General features: G+C 42.7%; 1 protein-coding gene across 5 annotated transcripts in view; it reads left to right on the forward strand.

The window, feature by feature from the left end:
* osbpl5 (oxysterol binding protein-like 5) overlaps nucleotides 1-16957 on the forward strand; it is a 110510-nt gene that overhangs the window by 78006 nt on the left and 15547 nt on the right. For all 5 annotated transcript variants that reach the window (XM_071326846.1, XM_071326849.1, XM_071326845.1 and 2 more), the window contains 6 exons: nucleotides 5075-5270; nucleotides 5612-5796; nucleotides 6019-6100; nucleotides 10520-10618; nucleotides 13024-13120; nucleotides 13296-13394. In XM_071326846.1, coding sequence (XP_071182947.1) covers nucleotides 5075-5270; nucleotides 5612-5796; nucleotides 6019-6100; nucleotides 10520-10618; nucleotides 13024-13120; nucleotides 13296-13394 — 758 coding nt within the window. The remainder of the gene's footprint in view (nucleotides 1-5074; nucleotides 5271-5611; nucleotides 5797-6018; nucleotides 6101-10519; nucleotides 10619-13023; nucleotides 13121-13295; nucleotides 13395-16957) is intronic.

Here is a 16957-nt window from a genome sequence, read left to right on the forward strand (position 1 = left end):
GCCAAGCATCGATCATCATGTGACCAGAATAAGACCCTCAATATTTATTGAAAGGAGCATCAAGCTCATCACCATGCACATTCACCACCTGGTGGAGTTCATCATTATTTCGTCTGTAGCCTAATAAACTGCATGCTTTCCCATGATGTCATGATATTTTTTTATCCAACATGTACTTGACATGCATTAAAAGGTTGGATGGAAACCTGATTGATGTCAAGCCATTTTGAAGATGCCTGAATTATATTTTGGACGAATGTGCACATGCCTACAGGAGACTTTTGAAGTAGCCTAATCAGATTAAAACAATGAGTGGTTGTGTTTATGCCACATAGAAAATGTGATAAATACTTTTTAAAGGTTAAATGACAAATACAGTATTTAAGCTATATTGAAGCATTAGGTTCTAGGTGTGTGAGGAATAGCTGGTCGGATTGGAGAAGAGGCAGAGGGACTGTTAAGTTTTCCTGAATAGCTAGGCCTACCAGAAGCATATGTGGCCACATTATTATATATGAACAAAAATATAAATGCAACATGTAAAGTGTTGGTCTCATGTTTCATGAGCTGAAATAAAAGATCCCAGAAATGTTCCATACGAATAAAAAGCTTATTTCTCTCAAATGTTGTGCACATATTTGTTTACATCCCTGTTAGTGAGCATTTCTCCTTTGCAAAGATAATCCATCCACCTGACAGGTGTGGCGTATCAAGAAGCTGATTAAACAGCATGATCATTACACATGTGCACCTTGTGCTGGGGACAATACAATGCCACTAAAATCTGCAGCTTTGTCACACAGCAAAATGCCACAAATGTCTCAAGTGTTGAGGGAGTGTGCAATTGGCATGTTGACTTCAGGAATGTCCACCAGAGCTGTTGCCAGAGAATTGAATGTTCATTTCTTTACCATAAGCTCCGCCAACGTCGTTTTAGAGAATTTTGGCTGTACGTTCAACCAGCCTCACGACCGCAGACCACTTGTAACCACAGCAGCCCAGGACTTCCACATCCGGCTTCTTCACCTGCGGGATCATCTGAGACCAGCCACCCCGCCAGCTGATGAAACTGAGGAGTATTTCTGTCTGTATTAAAGCCCTTTTGTGGGGGAAAAACGAATCCTGATTGGCTAGGCTTGGCTCCCCAGTGGGTGGTCCTGGCTCCCAAGTAGGTGGGCCTATACCCTCCCAGGCTCACCCATGGCTCTGCCCCTGCCCATTCACATGAAATCCATAGATTAGGCCCTTCCTCAGTAAAATCGCTGAAATGGTTGCATGTTGCGTTTTATATTTTTGTTACGTATAGGATGACTTGGGAGAATCATGATCGGCAACAGACGGCGTATCTCACTATCGGAAGTAAAAATCCAGCCAGACTGACCTTATAAACTGTAGAGAGTTGACAGACCCACACCTGATCCAGTTGGAAAGCCTGCGGTGAGGGTGTGTCTGAAATAGCCCCTCTCTCACCAGGGCAGCGGTCATAGTTATTGGATGGATTAGAGACAATATGCCACTACAAGGCTAGTCTAGGAAGGATACTTGTATTGTCCCTGAACAATATCAACAGGGGATCTTTTTGAGCTGCGTGTCTTCACTGTTCCTTCATGTGCAGTGATGCACCTGGCCTCTCCGCTGCCTATCAGCTATTCCTATTTGTTCTAGTGGATTCGTGTAGAAAATGTATGCAGCTTTGAATGCGTGTATGTGCGGTATGATTAAGCAATAAGGCACGAGGGGGTGTGGTATATGGCCAATATAACATGGCTAAGGGCTGTTCTTAGGCACGACGCAACGCAGAGTTATATTGACCTGTGGTATAGTTAAACAATAAGGCACAAGGGGTTGTGGTATATGGCCAATATACCACGGCTAAGGGCTGTTCTAAGGCGCAACACGGAGTGCCTTGATACTGCCCTTAGCTGTGGTATATTGGCCATATACCACAAACCCCCGATGTGCCTTATTGCTATTATAAACTGGTTACCAATGTAATTAGAACAATAAATGCCGTGGTATACGGTCTGATATACCATGGCTTTCAGCCAATCAGCATTCAGGGCTCGAACCACCAGGTTAATAATAAAAGATAGCGCACGGAAAAGCATAGTGCATAAAGGAAATACCGCCTTGACATAGGGGAGGCGCATGCAAGCAGATGAAGAAATGTGGCTAGGGTAGAATAAATGATATCGTAAAAGCTGCAAAAGAATGAATGTGAACCTGAAGAAAAAAAGACACAACCCTCCCCAAGCAAAATAATTGTAATTGGGAGCTAAGAAAAGCTGTCATCCAAAGTCTTAAATTCAAAGTTGAAACAGATCTACGGTGATTTTGTCGCATCATTGTCTAAGTTAGATTGAAGTGTATATAATTACATGTTATAACTCGTCATTTAATAGGATCTCTGTGGATTCAAGTATGTATAGGCTGTTTTGGGAAGCTATTTTGGGAAGATTTTGGGAAGTCAATCGTTTGCTGACCTCAAAGAGAAGTTAAGATTGGGGGAATACTATCCCTTAGTCAGCTCGCAGAACAATACACAATACCATTTAGCATGAAACTCAGAGTATAAAAAAAATCGACTTGAATATCTTTGTCAGGCGTTATAACAAAGAGAGGGCACACCTGCTGATTCAAAGATAAGTAGGGCCATTAAATAGGGCACCCGAGCAGTGACATATTCAATAAGGTGTGCCTTAAATAGTGGTCACAATTTCATTGGGTTTCAATGGAGTCGTCATGCCAAATAATGGTCAGGGCAAAATTTTCATTGATTTCGCTAAGTAATTGAGAGTCATGGTGTATGTTTGTGTGCGTTTGCTAGATTGCACTCTCTAGCCCCTCCCTGTTTGTGCCCCTCTCTCCTTTCAGCCAATCACAACGGCCCCCGTGGGTCATGTGACAGGAGGCAGATACTCAGGAAGAAATATTTGACCAACCAGTGAAGCAGACCCCCACACACACACACCAGAGATCTGTATATAATGACCAGATATTCATGTTTCCGCCCTAACAATGGGAGTCGTTGTTCCAAAGGCAGGCAGGCGACAAGCTTAGGTCCAAAATAAGCCCATATAAATGCATTGTGCTTAATTTGGACAGATTTTGGTGAGAGTGAATCCTCTTGCTTCGCCTCTTCCTTTCTGCACACACACACACACATACATTCTGACACACATCCAGGAAGCAGGCGTGGCAGAGAAGACAGGAAAACAAATCCCTACGCTTTAGTCGCTGATTTGTGATAATAACAGACACGTGCCTTTGTATTTCGAGACGAGAAGAGAAGAGAGGAGAGGGGAAGGGCTTTTTGTGCCTGTGGGATGTATGTTATATAAATCGCTTGTTGTTGTGCTTAAGTGGAACCGGGTGGATAATTGCCGTTTGCTTACAAGGTAAGAAAGGCCATGCTTCCCAAGTTTATGGCCAACGGTGTAATGTGTTTGTGTAATATTTCCAATTGGCCGGTGAGGTAGAACATATGACAGGCAACGTATGACTTTTGACCTGTGTGGCCTTTATGGCCTTACAGTTTCAGTGTGTACTGGGTGGAGAACCGGCGTGTGCATCTGTGAGAAGGCGGCTGTGTGTGTTTCCGTCCATCTGTCCACCGGAGAGCCACACACAAAGGTCTGCCGTTAATGGCTCCAATCTAACAGCCATTAAGGTTCTCTTTAGCCGTCTGCCTTTTTCTCTCTTTTACGAACTGATGCTTTTCTACTCACTGGTCGTCTTAAGGTTAAGTCTGGTAGTTGTTCACAAAATGTGTTCTTTTGAAATGGCAGGATGTACTATATGATGTGAATATGGTTCTCATTCAGTACCAGACATAGCTGGGACACGCTGTGAATATTGTAGGGTATGCATTTCTTATATCCAGGGCTCTATCGTTCTTGGGCTCTGTGTCCGGTGTGTGTGTGCAACCGTGCATGTGCGTCATCCTCTGAGTGACATCATTATTGACAGTGACATTCAGGCCACTGAAAGTGAGGGGTTGCGGTGGGGGATGTGGTTGCCTAGGCAGCCATGTTGTACGAATCAAATCCAATGTTATTTGTCACGTGTGCCGAATACAACAGGTATAGGTAGACCTTACAGTGAAACGCTTACAGATGTTGGACATGCGTCCTGTCCTTTTGACATTAGGCCCTACCCCTCTATCTAGTACACAGGAGGCTGGTGAGGAGAGGGTGGCTCATAATGGTGACTGGAATGAAGGGACTGGTATCAAACACAAGGAAACCACGTTTGATGTGTCAATACCATTCCATTCCAGCCATTAGTATGGGCCCGTCCTCCACAGTTAAGGTGGCACCAGCCTGCGATCTAGTCTCTGTCTGCTGGTCTTTGTGTAATCATTACCAGCTCTCTCACAATATGGAGAAGGAAAAACACTTTAGGAGTGAGAAATTACATTTTTCAGGCCTTTCAATATGCGATGATTCTTCAATCATTTTGAGGCGCTTTGTCAGTGAGTTGTGTCATAGCTGTGACATCATTATGTTAAGATGCTGTTAATGAGATGCGGTCGCTATTAGGATCTCATTATTAGGATTCGTTTTATATGGGGGTGACGAGGGATGACTTAGTACCGTCTCTTATATGTGAATTACAGTTCAGAGCAGGATGACCGCATACAATGCCTTTCTGTCCAATTCTCCCAGAGAATCATGTCACTTGGCCTGCTTTCAAGCTAAGCTTGCGTGTGCTGCGAGTGACCATTAATTGCACAGGTATAAAAACTGAGGTGTCGGGAGCTGAGGCTGTTGTTTTTGACACCGGTGCAAAATTCAGCTTTATTCATCTTTCTTGACTTTGTTCTGAGGCAGAGTTTCCTGTACGCCCCTGAAACTGGTAATATAATATACGTGTGGAAGTTATTCAGTTTAAATCAAATTCTGCTACAGTTGTATTAATGAAATATGCAAACCCAATAGCTTACCAATGTGCAGATGGACATGAAGTTTATAAATACCAGCGTTGTACCATCACGTTTCTGTAACAGACACAAACTTTATTCATGTGTGCTCCTGCTAATTAAACCATATCTGTGTGTTTCTCTTCTCTTAAGGTTGGCCAACCAACAGATGGAGAATGACGGCTACTCTGAGAAATCAGAGCACGATGCCCAGGAGGATTGGGACAACGGGGCCAATGAGAACGGAGGTCGGCTGACGGAGGAGAGCGACATGGACCAATCGGACGAGCTGTCTCCGGGGCTGCAGGCCACATCCTACGTCGAGCAGAGCCAGGAGGAGATGGCCGAGGTGAAACACGACAGGACATCACTCACAGACGGCTAACATACACCGACAGGTTATTAGGGTTTCGGCACGTTACAAAGCCTACAGCTAGCCGGCGATGATTTATTCTAAATCTATCAAATTTATTGGTGAACATCAGGGGCCACATGAAATGTGACGTGGGGCCGGCTTTGACCACCGGGCAGCTACGTGATTATCAGGACTGTAGGGTAAAGACAAAAAGAGACACGATGACTATTTATCATAGGAATGGGAAATACGTTTTTCTCTACTGGAAGGAGTCTATTCGAATGAATCAAAACTTTCATTTTCCAACCCTGCTTCTGTGTGTCCCTTTCTCCCAGGCTGGTGAGGCGTCCCAGGTGGAGACGGTGTCTGAGGAGAACAAGGGTCTGATCTGGACCCTGCTAAAGCAGCTGCGGCCTGGCATGGACCTGTCTAAAGTGGTCTTGCCCACCTTCATCCTAGAGCCACGCTCTTTCCTGGACAAACTGTCAGACTACTACTACCACGCTAATCTGCTGTCGGAGTATGACAATACTAGACTAGTAGTACACTTGTAGCTCAACTATTACCGCCATTACTTTCTCTCTACTACGTCACTACCACTACACCGATCTACTGTATGAGTTAGTAGATACACTCAAACTGAACAAAGCACTGTGTCCATCTCCCTTTCCCTCCCCCTCTCTCTCGCTCTCCTTTTTTTCTTCTATGTCCTCTCTCGCTCTTGCTCTCTCTCTGGTCCCAGGGCTGCGAGGGAGGAGAGTCCATATGGCAGAATAAAGCAGGTCGTGCGCTGGTACCTGTCTGGCTTCTACAAGAAGCCCAAGGTAAACTCGTCTGTTCTTTAAGGGTAATAATACAACGTGACACTCCCCTATTTCTGGGGTTGGCTGGAGGAGTCATTGTAGTTCTGAGTGACTGGTCTGACTTCCACTGTATGAACATACAACCGATATTCAAGCCAAAATTTGAAAAACAAAAATTCCATAGTGTTAACGGTGTGGGTTGTGGAATTGGAGATTGCGGATTTAGGTTAGTTATTTCATTTCTGCAGGGTCTTGGTAAAGAGTTTATACCATAGATGGTCAAATTAAAAAAATATACTTCACTCCCATATAGGCTAGATTTGAGTCGTTGTTCTTTCAGGCTTATATACTCTATCTTATATACGCTAGCCTGGGAACGAGGTTAGAGTGTCTCTGGTGTAACTGCCACAGGGCCTCCCAGCATTACAGGTTCAGCTGGTTTCCAAGCCAGGTATACCTGATACACACAGCAACACAGAAACGTGATAGGGTGTGGCAAACAGAGGGGGTAGAGCACCGCTTTAATTTTAGCTTAATGTGTCACTCTTTTATTCTTTCATTTCGTAATTGCCCGTTAATCTATTTTGTAGTGCTGACCCCAATTAGTAGACTGGTCGATTGTTTTGTCGTTAGGCTGTTGGTTGGCCGAGATTTGTTTTAGTTGAGCAGTAACACACATATACATACATAGAGACATGTATACATACAGTGGGGCAAAAAAGTATTTAGTCAGCCACCAATTGTGCAAGTTCTCCCACTTAAAAAGATGAGAGAGGCCTGTAATTTTCATCATAGGTACACTTCAACTATGACAGACAAAATGAGAGAAAAAAAATCCAGAAAATCAAATTGTAGGATTTTTAATGAATTTATTTGCAAATTATGGTGGAAAATAAGTATTTGGTCACCTACAAACAAGCAAGATTTCTGGCTCTCACAGACCTGTAACTTCTTCTTTAAGAGGCTCCTCTGTCCTCCATTCGTTACCTGTATTAATGGCACCTGTTTGAACTTGTTATCAGTATAAAAGACACCTGTCCACAACCTCAAACAGTCACACTCCAAACTCCACTATGGCCAAGACCAAAGAGCTGTCAAAGGACACCAGAAACAAAATTGTAGACCTGCACCAGGCTGAGAAGACTGAATCTGCAATAGGTAAGCAGCTTGGTTTGAAGAAATCAACTGTGGGAGCAATTATTAGGAAATGGAAGACATACAAGACCACTGATAATCTCCCTCGATCTGGGGCTCCACGCAAGATCTCACCCCGTGGGGTCAAAATTATCACAAGAACGGCGAGCGAAAATCCCAGAACCACACGGGGGGACCTAGTGAATGACCTGCAGAGAGCTGGGACCAAAGTAACAAAGCCTACCATCAGTAACACACTACGCCGCCAGGGACTCAAATCCTGCAGTGCTAGACGTGTCCCCCTGCTTAAGCCAGTACATGTCCAGGCCTGTCTGAAGTTTGCTAGAGAGCATTTGGATGATCCAGAAGAAGATTGGGAGAATGTCATATGGTCAGATGAAACCAAAATATATATTTTTGGTAAAAACTAAACTCGTCGTGTTTGGAGGACAAAGAATGCTGAGTTGCATCCAAAGAACACCATACCTACTGTGAAGCATGGGGGTGGAAACATCATGCTTTGGGGCTGTTTTTCTGCAAAGGGACCAGGACGACTGATCCGTGTAAAGGAAAGAATGAATGGGGCCATGTATCGTGAGATTTTGAGTGAAAACCTCCTAGTACCGTCTCATCCAAATGCTCTCTAGTCTCCATCAGCAAGGGCATTGAAGATGAAACGTGGCTGGGTCTTTCAGCATGACAATGATCCCAAACACACCGCCCGGGCAACGAAGGAGTGGCTTCGTAAGAAGCATTTCAAGGTCCTGGAGTGGCCTAGCCAGTCTCCAGATCTCAACCCCATAGAAAATCTTTGGAGGGAGTTGAAAGTCCGTGTTGCCCAGCAACAGCCCCAAAACATCACTGCTCTAGAGGAGATCTGCATGGAGGAATGGGCCAAAATACCAGCAACAGTGTGTGAAAACCTTGTGAAGACTTACAGAAAACGTTTGACCTCTGTCATTGCCAACAAAGGGTATATAACAAAGTATTGAGAAACTTTTGTTATTGACCAAATACTTATTTTCCACCATAATTTGCAAATAAATTCATTAAAAATCCTACAATGTGATTTTCTGGATTTTTTTTCTTCTCATTTTGTCTGTCATAGTTGAAGTGTACCTATGATGAAAATTACAGGCCTCTCTCATCTTTTTAAGTGGGAGAACTTGCACAATTGGTGGCTGACTAAATACTTTTTTGCCCCACTGTACATGCATACACTAACGTTCAAACGTTTGGGGTCACTTAGAAATGTCCTTGTTTTTGAAAGGAAAGCAATTTTTTTTGTCCATTAAAATAACATCAAGTTGATCAGAAATACAGTGTAGACATTGTTAATGTTGTAAATGACTATTGTAGCTGGAAACAGCTGATTCTTTATGGAATATCTACATAGGCGTACAGAGGCCCATTATCAGCAACCATCACTCCTGTGTTCCAATGGCACGTTGTGTTAGCTAATCCAAGTTTATAATTTTGAAAGGCTAATTGATCATTAGAAAAACCTTTTGCAATTATGTTAGCACAGCTGAAAACTGTTGGTCTGATTTAAAGAAGGAATAAAACTGGCCTTCTTTAGACTAGTTGAGTATCTAGAGCATCAGCATTTGTGGGTTCAATTACAAGCTCAAAATGGCCAGAAACAAAGGACTTTCTTCTGAAATTCATCAGTCTATTCTTGTTCTGAGAAATAAAGGCTATTCTATGTGAGAAATTGCCAAGAAACTGAAGATCTCATACAACGCTGTGTACTATTCCCTTCAAAGAGCAGCGCAAACTGGCCCTAACCAGAATAGAAAGAGGAGTTGGAGGCCCGGGTGCACAACTGAGCAAGAGGACAAGTACATTAGAGTGTCTAGTTTGAGAAACAGATGCCTCACAAGTCCTCAACTGGCAGCTTCATTAAATAGTACCTGCAAAACACCAGTCTCAACGTCAACAGTAAAGAGGCGACTCCGGGATGCTGGCCTTCTGCACACACAAAAATATATACAAACACACACACATATAAAATCTGCCCATTTGGGGATCTGATAGTACTTTTGATTGGCTTAATGCACCACCACTAATAACCCATGGAGCTTTTCAAAGTAATGTTTTCTTCACCTCAAACAGCAAGCAAACAAAGTCTGTTTTTACTTCCATCGAGAATTACAATAGTTCAATGTACTTAAAATCTTACCAGCTCTCTCCCTTTCGATAACCACTCGGCGTGAAAGGGAAAAATGTCATGCGCTGATCCAGTGGAAACGTCATAAAATAGGCTTACCTGATTACAACTTATCAGTGCTGGACTTGGACTGAAATAGGTTCTGGTACTAATTGTGGGTGCTGGTACTGTTTATATTTAGGTGCAGGAGCTACACAATACTTTTGAGCTATTATTCTATAGGAGGAACAGCAAGTTCGCTAGCTTCGGGCCAGACCCAAGTTAATAGTTGATACAATGTTTCAAGTTCGTTGCAAACAGGCCAATGTGACAAATAGAATATTTATTTTCATCCAGATATTTTCTACCTGCAGGTAGTTTATTGGTTGGCTATATTTACATAGTTGGCAATGGCAATAGAAGTGACTTTTTAGGTTGATCATTTTTATTTTTATTTGGATAGAATTTTGATTAACCACATGACAATGATTTTGAGATATGAAGACGTTATTATAAATTAAATTAAACTGTTTCATGAAAATGTGCATATGAACACCATAACTGGCACGCAGATCAGGAGAAATGGTAAGATAAATTGGTATTCAACATGAGACTCCTCGTGTAATCTATTACCGGCAACTTCAGGAGAGTACTGGCAGAGTCTGCTAAAGCCAACAGGAGCGAGATGAGAATAGTTGGGTCAGGTTAAGTTTTTTTTCTTCTTCTGGAGCCCTCTTGAGGCATTTGTCATAAGCTTAAAGCATCAGACAAGCTCAATGCATGCAGTTGATTTTATTAAAACACAGTATGTCTATATATGGAAAAATACACATTTAAAAATGTTGACCAATCGATTGGTCGAAAGAACAGGCAACGTTCTGTCGACCAATATTTTTTGTTTCGTCGGGGACAGCCCTACTATTTTGTATGATACACAGTTTGGAATGAGTGCATTCATGTGATAGATATTAACAGTATGTATGTGTGTGTGTGTGTGTGTGTGTCTATGCTTGGGTGTGTCTGTATCCATCATTGTGTCCATGCAGCTATGATTTTTTTGTGGTTTGAATCCTTTGATTTGATGATTTATATGAAGTATGGCTGTGTGCATGCATGTGATAGATTTTAACAGTAGTGGATGGGTGTGCGTGTTACAGGGTCTGAAGAAGCCCTATAACCCCATCCTAGGAGAGACGTTTCGCTGTTGCTGGCTCCACCCTCAGACAGACAGCTGCACCTTTTACATCGCGGAGCAGGTGAGACGACCCATATACTTCTTACACACACACACAGCAAGTGTGTACCGCTGTCTCTGTCATACCTCTGCAGGTCTTTTGTCCAGAAGCTAGCTCAACCCTAGCTATTGTGCAAATGGCTGCCTCAGACCTGAGGCCATGTTAGTGGCAAATCTACATGCTTCGTCCCCAGACTTCAGCTGCCTCCTAACCAAACTCATTGACAGCAGTAGGGCTGTCATTTGACAATGACAATTGAGTCGTGACCCAATATTATAGACTATTGATGATTACATTTTGTAATGTTGTATTGCAGCTGCCTTCTTGGGCAGGCTTCACATGCAAAATTAACTCTGTCTCAATGGGATACTATTATGATATTTAAAAAATGAACAGTAACACACACCAGTCCAATAATGTTAACAGTAACACACACCAGTCCAATAATGTTAACAGTAACACACACCAGTCCAATAATGTTAACAGTAACACACACCAGTCCAATAATGTTAATGAACAGTAACACACACCAGTCCAATAATGTTAACAGGAACACACACCAGTCCAATAATGTTAACAGGAACACACACCAGTCCAATAATGTTAATGAACAGGAACACACACCAGTCCAATAATGTTAACAGGAACACACACCAGTCCAATAATGTTAATGAACAGTAACACACACCAGTCCAATAATGTTAATGAACAGTAACACACACCAGTGTTTAAAATAGAAAAAACAACAATCATTAGGAATTCTTAATCATCAGTTACCATGTGAATAGTTTCACAACCGTAAAGTTTTTATAAAGGTTTAAGTTTTTAACCAGTTCAAGCGGCAAGTAGCCTAGTGGTTAGAGCAGGTAGCCTAGTGGTTAGAGCAGGTAGCCTAGTGGTTAGAGCAGGTAGCCTAGTGGTTAGAGCAGATAGCCTAGTGGTTAGAACAGGTAGCCTAGTGGTTAGAGCAGGTAGCCTAGTGGTTAGAGCAGGTAGCCTAGTGGTTAGAGCAGGTAGCCTAGTGGTTAGAGCGTTGGACTAGTAACCGAAAGATTGCAAGATCAAATCCCTGAGCTTACAAGGTTAAAATCTTTCATTCTGCCCCTGAACAAGGCAGTTAACACAGTGTTCCTGGGCCATCATTGAAAATAAGAATTTGTTCTTAACTGACTTGCCTTGTTAAATAAAGGTTAAAAAAAATGTTTTTTAATGTAATATTAATAACAATAACAATTTAACAATAATTCCTGAACCTGTTTATGTATGGTGTGTGCGGTCTATCAGTGGGAAAGCTGGGGGTGTTTCTTCAGTTTGGTAAGTTTGTTGAAGTATGGGGTGATGGTTGACAGGGCAACTCGGAGGTCACGCTGCCTGTCCAGTTTGTTTCTGCATTTTGTTTTCAGCATGGCCATAGCAGAGAAGCCATTTGCACACTGATAGGTAGTGCTGAAGGGTAACATGATATGTTACCCTTCAGCATGTTTTCCACTGTCCGGATGATAACGATATACTGTACTTAAAAAAAATAAACATTTTATGAGCCCTTCAAAGTTAATAAATGACTAAATATTGCTTTTTACCTGATAGAAACAGAAAGGGGGCATTGCACATTTTTTGTATTAATTTGTTTACTTCTGTGATAAACCTGTGCAAACATGAAACATAAACAAAGGTATAGGAGTTAAATAAATATACAGTAAAATTACATAATAATATATTTAAAGTACTCAGGATGTAAAGAAAATGTAAACATGCGTATTTATTATTAGTGCAGTCTTTTTTCAGAATTACACCGGTCATTATGAATTCAAGTTGTAAACCTTTTCAAACTAACTTCTTTAAGCATTAACCGGACAGTCTGTGTGTTTCTCAGTTCACCATGGAACAATTCACTACCTCCCTCTTCGCAAGTTCTGTGCCAAGAACACCAGCCTATTGACAGTTTCCGGCTTCAAAGTTGCCCTGTGGCTTGTGACCCACATTACCCCCAGTGCTAAATGCTCTCTCAGAGGGTGAGCTTGTGGCAGGGATGGAAAAGTATTTCTTTGTCAGACAACCCACTTATGGGAAGTTGCGTGCGTGAACTCGCCACCACTCTGAAGGATCACTGACTGTCTGCTGCCATCAGAGTGTAGCTGTCCAGCTCTCGCTCCATGACCTGTCTCTGGGTTCTTAAGGCAGGTGCACTACAGCTTTTCTGTAGCACTACAGCTTTTCTGTAGCATACACACCTGTGTAAGCAGTGCGGCGGTATCCTTTCAAAATCAAAATTTTGGTACGGCGTTTACCTTATATATGCTTTATATATTATTTTATACAAGTCGTGTGACCCCTTAAAATCCTCCAGCGGCCCCCATGGAGGTCGCGACTTCCCCCAGTTGAGAATCACTGCCCTAAATAACACACTCCCTATTTTTATATCTCAGATCTCCCACCACCCACCGATCTCTGCCTTCTACATCTGCAACAAGAAGGACGGCTTCTATATCAGCGGCAGCATCTTGGCCAAGTCCAAGTTTTACGGTACGCTGGCTTATTTTGCACACCACAATCTTTGTTCTTGTGTAGTCAATCTGTTATGTCGGGAATTCAATTGAGCTTCATGGTGTTTCTATCTACTCTATGCCTAAAGGTGTCTATGAAACAGATCTTTTCTGGGACCAGGTTGAAAGGTGTAAATTCTAATTTCCTGTTCCAGGTAACTCTCTGTCTGCCATACTGGATGGCAGGGCCAGATTGATGCTGCTGGGCAGGGATGAGGAGTACGTCATCACCATGCCTTACGCCCACTGTAAAGGTACTACTTTTTAAAAATCCATAAACGGTCTTTCTGGAATCTAAATATCTCTGGTTTTCTGAGCAACTCTACTGAATCCGTAATTGCTGCATCCATTTTTGGGCTTATGTATATTCATATCATTAATTTAAAAAACTGAACACGAGCTTAGTTCAACAGTCGTACCCCATCAGAACCCAATATAAGTACATCTAAACAAATGCTGTATATTTCTATTTATTTTTATTTTTTTATTTTACCGTTATTTTACCAGGTAAGTTGACTGAGAACACGTTCTCATTTGCAGCAACGACCTGGGGAATAGTTACAGGGGAGAGGAGGGGGATGAATGAGCCAATTGTAAACTGGGGATTATTAGGTGACCGTGATGGTTGAGGGCCAGATTGGGAATTTAGCCAGGACACCGGGGTTAACACCCCTACTCTTACGATAAGTGCCATGGGATCTTTAATGACCTCAGAGAGTCAGGACACCCGTTTAACGTCCCATCCGAAAGACGGCACCCTACACAGAGCAGTGTCCCCAATCACTGCCCTGGGGCATTGGGATCTTTGTTTAGACCAGAGGAAAGAGTGCCTCCTACTGGCCCTCCAACACCACTTCCAGCAGCACCTGGTCTCCCATCCAGGGACTGACCAGGACCAACCCTGCTTAGCTTCAGAAGCAAGCCAGCAGTGGTATGCAGGGTGGTATGCTGCTGGTATAGCAGGGGTGTCAAACAAATTTTGCCCCGGGGGGCTAATTCAGTCTACGACATTTCCTCGGCGTAAACATTTGCAAAGGATAGTCCTCTATTCATCGTTTTTGGAATTGTCAATACTCCCTGACTGTCTAGCTTTACATTTCTGTGATTCATTAGCGAGCTGGAAACATTCAAGAAACTGTAAGACTGTAGGTCCGTTATCATTTCTACACGGCGTCGATTTGGTTTCAGTCATTTGAAAAATACAGTGCATTCGGAAAGTATTCAGACCCTTAACATTTTCCACAATCTACACATAATAACCCATAATGAAAAAGCAAAAACACATTTTTAGAAATGTTTGCAAATGTATTACAATTCAAAAACAAATACCTTATTTACATAAGTATTCAGACCCTTTGCTATGGGACTAGAAATTGAGCTCAGGTGCATCCTGTTTCCATTGATCATCCTTGAAGTTTCTACAACTTGATTGGAGTTCACCTGTGGTAAATTCAAAATTCAATTGATTGAACATGATTTGGAAAGGCACACACCTGTCTATATAAGGTCCCACAGTTGACAGTGCATGTCAGAGAAAAAACCAAGCCATGAGGTCGAAGGAATTGTCTGTAGAGCTCTGAGACAGGATTGTGTCGAGGCACAGATCTGGGGAAGGGTACCAAAACATTTCTGCAGCATTGAAGGTCCCCAAGAACACAGTGGCCTCCATTCTTAAATGGAAGAAGTTTGGAACCATCAAGTCTTCTTAGAGCTGGCCGGAGCCAAACTGAGCAATCGGGGGAGAAAGGGCTTGGTCAGGGAGGTAACCTAGAACCCGATGGTCACTCTGACAGAGCTCCAGAGTTCCTCTGTGGAGATGGGAGAAACTTCCAGAAGGACAACCATCTCTGTGGCACTCCACCAATCAGGCCTTTATGGTAGAGTGGCCAGACGGAAGCCACTCCTCAGTAAAAGGCACATGACAGCCTGCTTGGAGTTGGCCAAAAGGAACCTAAAGGACTCTGACCATGAGAAACAAGATGGTCTGATCTCTGGTCTGCTGAAACCAAGATTGAACTATTTGGCCTGAATGCCAAGCGTCACGTCTGGAGGAAACCTAGCGCCATCCCTACGGTGAAGCTGCCACCGCATCATGCTGTGGGGATGTTTTCAGCGGCAGGGACTGGGAGACTAGTCAGGATCGAGGGAAAGATGAACGGAGCAAAGTACAGAGAGATCCTTGATGAAAACCTACTCCAGAGCGCTCAGTACCTCAGACTGGGGCGACGGTTCACCTTCCAACAGGACAACGCAGGAGTGGCTTTGGGAAAAGTCTCTGAATGTCCTTGAGTGGCCCAGCCAGAGCCCGGACTTGAACCCAATCTAACATCTCTGGAGGGACCTGAAAATAGCTGTGCAGCGATGCTCCCCATACAACCCGACAGAGCTTGAGAGGATCTGCAGAGGAGAATGGGAGAAACTCTCCAAATACAGGTGTGCCTAGCGTGAGCGTCATACCCAAGAAGAGTCAACGCTGTAATTGTTGCCAAAGGTGCTTCAACAAAGTGCTGAGTAAAGAGTTTGAATAATTATGAAAATTCAAAAAAGTTGTTTTTGCTTTGTCGTTATGGGGTATTGTGTATAGATTGATGAGGGGGAAAAACAACAATTTAATCCATTTTAGAATAAGGCAATAATGTAACAAAATGTGGAAAATGTCAAGGGGTCTGAATACTCTCTAAAGGCACTGTATATTGAGTTTTTTTGCTCAAACCACCCGCAGGCCAGATTTGTGCCTACACAGATTGGCCTCAAAACATGGTTAAAACTATAATTTTGTTATCATGGATGCTCAGTCCTTGTATCCATAGCTCTGTCTCTGAATTTGAGTGGCTACATTTCTCCAGGCCCATCCCTCAAATTTTTACTAAGACAGGCGGGTTGACCGCTTTGCTATTGTTTCAACAAGGATTGTAGTTTTAACACTAGAACTGCTGTGCCTCGATGGACTCCTCTTCAAGTCATTCTGACTGCAGCATTCTAACAGTGTAATTAATGTATTTCATATATGCTATTATTATTTCAAATAACAGTAGCATTTATTAGTTTGTTACTGTAGGATATATATAAACTGAAAAACACATACGCCAACATTCGTTTTAAAAACAAAATATTAGTGGAGGGCCTTTGTTACAACTATGAAACAGATAGCATATGTGTTGGAACAAGGTAACAGCTGCTTTTTATAATGACAAAATGTAAATACCCCAACCACCAAGACGTACGTACGGTCAAATGATGAAAACATCAGTAGCCTCAACATCATTATAAGCGCCAAGTGGCCTCGCCAACTAATGAAACTCAGCACAAAATAAATAATGGCATTATAATGAAAGTGTTGATTTGACAGCAGTCAAAATAGTTCGTAATTGTCTGCTTATGCTTACATGGTGTGCGTCTTCACGCAGTGACCTCAGTTGGATCTCATTTAGCTGTTAACTCTTGTCCTAACAGTTGGCACAATTATTTTTTTACTCTCACTTGCTTGACTTTGTTTGGTTGTGGTTCCCGTTGTCTTTGTCATTCTTCAGCACCGCTGTGGAATACAAAAGGCTGTGCAGGTGTCTTATTTTTGCGCCGATGGAGGGAGCTCCCGTCTCACTTTGTTCATGGCGCTGGCCAGACTTGTTTTCTTCGCAAGCAAATTGTTAGCCGATGACAGTGAAGTTAAGAAATTGTCCGTGGTGACATTTCTCCCCTTGCCAACATAAGGTTCCACAAGTCCCATCACCACATGATTCCAACACTCGTTCACCTGCTGCCTAATATGGACATTTTCCAAGATATTGAAAGTTGTTCAGCAAGTACAATTACGTAC

Source organism: Salvelinus alpinus, chromosome 9 (assembly GCF_045679555.1).
Source record: "Salvelinus alpinus chromosome 9, SLU_Salpinus.1, whole genome shotgun sequence".
Classification (NCBI taxonomy): Eukaryota; Metazoa; Chordata; class Actinopteri; order Salmoniformes; family Salmonidae; genus Salvelinus; species Salvelinus alpinus.